The sequence below is a fragment of the Panulirus ornatus genome, chromosome 28, assembly GCF_036320965.1.
Source record: "Panulirus ornatus isolate Po-2019 chromosome 28, ASM3632096v1, whole genome shotgun sequence".
NCBI lineage: Eukaryota > Metazoa > Arthropoda > Malacostraca > Decapoda > Palinuridae > Panulirus > Panulirus ornatus.
The window spans coordinates 19,345,800-19,351,690 of record NC_092251.1 but is presented as its reverse complement, the minus strand read 5'-3'; the positions used below and the strand labels follow the sequence as shown (position 1 = coordinate 19,351,690).

General features: G+C 40.7%; 1 protein-coding gene across 2 annotated transcripts; it reads left to right on the top strand.

The window, feature by feature from the left end:
• The first annotated feature begins 1,213 nt into the window (after positions 1-1,213).
• Positions 1,214-5,358, top strand: LOC139757882 (myosin light chain kinase, smooth muscle-like). Of its 2 annotated transcripts, none has more exons than XM_071678804.1 (6): positions 1,214-1,385; positions 1,616-1,757; positions 2,073-2,272; positions 2,517-2,669; positions 2,900-3,023; positions 3,651-5,358. In XM_071678804.1, exons 1-6 carry the CDS (start codon positions 1,216-1,218, stop codon positions 3,687-3,689), a joined length of 828 nt encoding a protein of 275 aa, XP_071534905.1. In that variant the 5' UTR covers positions 1,214-1,215; the 3' UTR covers positions 3,690-5,358. The 2 variants fall into 2 exon arrangements, with proteins under 2 accessions (XP_071534905.1, XP_071534904.1); XM_071678803.1 differs by having other exon boundaries at positions 3,326-5,358.
• Positions 5,359-5,891: the final 533 nt, after the last annotated feature.

Here is a 5,891-nt window from a genome sequence, read left to right as displayed (position 1 = left end):
ATACACATAGTAGCTCATAGCCAGATATACACACAGTTTCTCATAGCCAGATACAGATAGTTGCTCATATCAAGATATACATAGCTGCTCATAGCCAAATACATGCACTTGCTCATAGCCACATACGCACAGTTGCTCATAGCCAGGTACACATAGTTGCTTATAGCCAGATACACATAGTTGCTCATAGCCAGATACACACAGTTGCTCATAGCCAGATACACACAGTTGTTCAGAGGCAGCTCATAGCCGGGCACACATAGTTGCTCATAGCTAGATACACACAGTTGTTCATAGCCAGATACACATATTTGCTCATACCAGATACACATAGACGCTCATAGCCAGATACACATAGTTGTTCATAGCCAAATACATACACTTGCTCATAGCCAGATACACACAGCTGCTCATAGACAGATACACACAGTTGCTCATAGCCAGATGCACGCAGTTGCTCAAAGCAAGATACACATAGTTGATTATAGCCAGATACACATAGTTGCTCATACCAGATACACATAATTGCTCATATTCAGATACACACAGTTGGTCATAGCCAGATAAACATAGTTGTTCATAGCAAGATATACATAGTTGCTCATAGCCAGATACACATAGTTGTTCATAGCCAAATACATACAGTTGCTCATAGCCAGATACACACAGTTGCTCATAGCCAGATACACATAGTTGCTCATAGCCAGATACACACAGTTGCTCATAGCAAGATATACATAGTTGCTCATAGCCAGGTACACATAGTTGCTCATAGCAAGATATACATAGTTGCTCATAGCCAGATACACATACTTGCTCATAGCCAGATACACATAGTTGCTCATAGCCAGATACACATAGTTGCTCATAGCCAGATACACACAGTTGCTCATAGCCAGATACACATAGTTGATCATAGCCAGATACACATAGTTGCTCATAGCCAGATACACATAGTTGCTCATAGCCAGATACACATAGTTGCTCATAGCCAGATACACATAGTTGCTCTTAGCTAGATAAACACAGTTGCTCATAGCCAGATGCACACAGTTGCTCATAGCAAGATACACATAGTTACTTATAGCTAGATACATATAGCTGCTTATAGCCAGATACACATCATTGATCATGGCTAGATACCCATAGTTGATCATAGCCAATGGTAACTTCAGTTAGGACTTTTCTGATCTATTCCCAAATTGTTTTGGAGGTATGAGACAGCCTAAACATTATATATACATAGTGTGTGTTGTACTAAGACTGACACTGTCTCCACAGGTTCGCGAGGAAATTGACATCATGAATTCTCTGCGACATCCCAAACTCCTTCAACTTGGGGCAGCGTTTGAACGACAGAGGGAAATTGTAATGGTTATGGAATAGTAAGTCCTTCATTTCTCACTGACTTCGTGATTCTATTTTCTTTTGAAATTTATACGTAAAACAAAAGAGAATCATATTGCTATATTTGAGTGGCGTTCACTCTGGTCCATATATGAATGCAGAACTCACTTGTTGTGACTGAGAAACGTGTCTTCTTCCAATACATGAGTTACGTTGTTATGGTGCACAGTGCAAACACCATTTGCTACGCTCGTTTTCTATCTTGCAGCATCTCTGGAGGGGAACTGTTCGAGCGAGTCGTGGCCGACGACTTTGCCCTGACAGAACGGGACTGTATCCTCTTCGTCAGGCAGATCTGTGAGGGTGTTCAGTACATACACAAAAACAACATTGTTCATCTTGATCTGAAGGTACGTCATAATTAAGTCCGTAAGTCATAAGTAAGTCATAATAAGTCAGTCGTATGGCATAGATAGCTTTTACTATGTGTTATTTAATCTGCTTCAGTCCGTTAGCTGATGTGATCTAGACAGTCGTGCAATATTTTGCCCATTTTATGCAAAGTAGACATGAAGGCCAACCTGTCCGTGAAATTCCTAGTAGATAGAACTCTTGATATTCCTTTGACAAGTGAGGCTTGGAAACACACTCTCTCATGAAAAGATAATTAGGATTATAATAAATTAATCTCTGTAAACCTGCCACATTCCCTCTCTGCCCACCAGCCTGAGAACATCCTGTGTGTACGTCGAACCTCGCACCAGATCAAACTCATCGACTTCGGCCTCGCTCGCCGCTTCAATCCGGACGACCCATGCAGGGTCTTGTTCGGAACGCCCGAGTTCATTGCCCCGGAAATCATCAACTACGAACCGATCGGGTTTTCATCCGACATGTGGTCTGTCGGCGTGATCTGCTACGTTTTGTAAGTACGGCTCTTCCGTGGCTGAGTGAGGGAACCCTAACAGAATGGTAGCAAGTGTCATAAGTCATTTCATGATATACTTCACCGTCCTCAGTTGGCGAGGGAGAAATGTCAAAGTATACGAGACATGTGAACATATGTAATATGAACCCCAATCTGTTCGTGACCTTATGGCTGGATTTGATGTAGCATTACCATGTCCTACATTCTGGGTGTGTGATTACGTGTCGTGTTTGCCATCCAGGTTGTCAGGTCTGTCGCCCTTCATGGGGGAAAACGATGCTGAAACCTTCGCGAACATCACCCGAGCCGAGTTTGACTTTGATGATGATGCTTTTAGTGCCATTACTGAAGATGCCAAAGATTTCATAATGTCTCTGCTCATTAAACGAAAGGAGTAAGTACCGTTGTCTTGATGGTAATTTTCTAAATTCATTTTGAGATTAGATGTTTAAGAATGTATAAGTATGCTAATTCTCTTTTCCTATCATGAAAAACTTGGAAAGTGAAAATCTGTTTGGACGCTGTGTGAGTAAGCAATGCATGTTTTGGCTCCCGTTCTGTTACCATCTGAGTGTATGAGGTATTGAACATGTTTCTGTAACACTTTCGTACTGTCTCTCTCAGGAAGCGATTGACAGCGGAACAGTGTTTCAAGCATCCTTGGTTGGCACAGACTGAAGCAGACATGAATAAAGTGGTTCTCTCCACCGACAAATTGAAGAAGTTCATCATAAGACGGAAATGGCAGGTGCGTATTCGTGTTAGTGTTTACATGTTAGCTTCAGTTTGATCAAGTATTTACCCTGGTTGTGTTTACTCTTGCATTCTTAGATTTCGAGTAGATAGATTAGATTAGAGTTTACGTTAACATTTTGATTTTTATTTTGGAAGGTTTACTTTTGATAACATGGAGACTCTATTTCATAGTTTGTTGTGTTCGTGTTTTAATATCTCGTTATATTTTTTTTTTTTTTGGTTTTTGGTGTCGAGTTATGTTACCTAACTCCCGTGTGATCCTAACTGCATGATTTGATCTTTTGCACCTTATAGAAAACTGGGAATGCCATTCGTGCCCTGGGACGTATGGCTAACCTGACCAACCGTCGCAGCTCGCAACCCTCATCGCCAACCAGGCTCTCTCCTCTCCCAGAAAACCACGCCCACACGCCCGCATCTCCCTCCTCCCCTTCCCCTGCCTCCTCCCCAACAACCCTCACAAAGACGAAGGGTTGTGCCCCCGTGACTCGACCTTCCGCCAGCGTGGTCAGCGAGAGGAGCGACTCGGGTATCAGTGAATGTTCTTATGGTGTTGAGGAAAATAATCAAAACCAGCAGAATAATCAGTTTGGTATAACTAATGGTCGTGCTGTTACAGGATGCAATGTTCTCAAAAGTGGAAAGACACCTTCATTAGACTGGCAGTCCTCCGTCGACTCTGCTGTGTGTGATGATGACTACATCAGCAAAAACAGCTTTGGATCCTCCCCAAGAAAGATATCCAGGGAAGGTCTCATACACGTGAAGTCTGCCGTTGCCGACACCCACATGAATAGTCACTCTAGAATATGAGAAAAAAACAAAACTCAAAAGAAAGATAATGTGTAGAGGCAAGATTTTGTACCTAGTAATAAGTCCTGTGTGAAGATCTTGTGTACATATAACACTGAAATGGCTTTATTATCAGTAGCTTCTGTACCTCTCTTATCATACCTACAAAAGAACCCTGTAAAATATATATATATATACCTATTTTATTTAATGCATTGTTGAAGGATTTACCATTTCCAGTGTATTTGATACGACAATGGCTGGCCAGGAATGGAGCCTCGCAACATTACTTTCTTAAGGAGTTTTCAAGTTTGTTATGTTGCCTTCCTGGCCGAGCCTTTGCAGAACCCCCTGTGGTGATGTTCCTCTGCTGTGAATGAATGTCTGTATTTGTCTATCCAATCCATGTTCTCGTACATGGTTCCGATTAGACTTAACTCGATAATCGACACGTAAACTGAATAAGACAACTGGTAACAACCTCTGGAAGTGTCTCTCCCAGTGGGACATGTGATGAAGAGGATTTTACTTAGAAATGTTTCACTATTCTCGATCAGCCATTTACAGGACTCGTCAGAGGGCTGATGATGTGTGTGTGTCAAAGATTCACTGTTGTCCAAGCCTTATGCAGTGCCGTATTGCAAGCATGTTAACGGAAGAGTGTAATATATAAAGATGTGTTGAAAGTATTTACCGTGATGGTCAGGTTTACAAAAGTGTGCCTACGATTGTCTTTTGTTAAGCCTTTTCATCACACACGAGTTCGTTTATCTTTGCTGAAAAACTCTGTGAATTTGCCATTAGTTCCCTTTTTTGTGTGTGTTCACATATACCACATTGTTCTATTATTTTTCTTCTTCCTCCTCCTCCTCACTGCAGTGCCAAACAAATTGTACAGCTGATATATTTAGATGGTTTGTCGTATATCATTCCATGTAACTCACTGTTCTTGCATTACACCGGAAAAACTCGCGACTGAATGTCATTCATTTTACTTTTCATTGTCCTGTTTTGATGAATGTTCCTCAGTGATATGTTGTACTTTCTCTTCCCAGTTAGTTTGTCTTTATGGTCTATGATTATATTCTAGGCAGTTAGCTCATACTGAAGACGGCGATGCCTATATATATAGCAGATTAATGCTAGGCTGTCTCGTTATATCAACAGGTCACTGTACAGTTCTGGCTTCGCTTCCAAACACTTCCACCTGCCTGAGTTCTACGGTAAACTTACCCGAGTCGAGTTTAAGATAATACTGAAATTTAATATGATAATAACTTATTTTTCAACACTTAGGAATCTGTTTATTCTGTTGCTGTAGAGATAATTACATCATTAAAATCGTTTCAGTAATTTTCTTAAAATCGAGTCAGTAAGTCCACTGTCAGAACATGGCAGGTTTTCCTGAAGAACCCTTTATTCACATTGTAGATAGAGAGCGTGGTTAATTATGTGTAGCTACTGCATTGTGATATTGTAGATAATCACCCAATTATATGCATGATCTTGTTAAGAGATTAAAAGATTTATTTGAAGTCGTCTATTCATTTAGTCCTAGAATATTAACTACATTTCAACATAGTAACAAATGACAAAAACTTTTAAACCTTTTGATGGAAGTCAATATATCTGTTTTACTAACTGTTTCAAGATGGCCACTGAAGAACCGAAGTGGAAATTTTTCTTCAGTGGATTTTCTTCCATGTTTCCACACTGGAATTAAGTTTGTTATTGCTCGAATCATTTACCCTTTCCTTTTGTCAGTCTACACTCAATCCCCCCATGCTATTTCCTCACACAAATCTCTTTTCCAAACTCACTCTCATCAGTCTTTTCTCCCTGATAATGTGTCCTCTTTCCCGAAAACCTCTGCAAATCATCACCCTCGCCTACACAAGGTAGTGATCAGACACCTCCAGCAGCCACCACTCTCAGCACATACACCAAAGAAAAACATTCCGTTACACGACAGTCAATTATCATGAAGTCTGATAATGCCCGCTGACCATGTTCTCCTCCTGGACGTATACTTGTGTATGTCCCTCTTTTTTTTCAACTAGTTATTCCT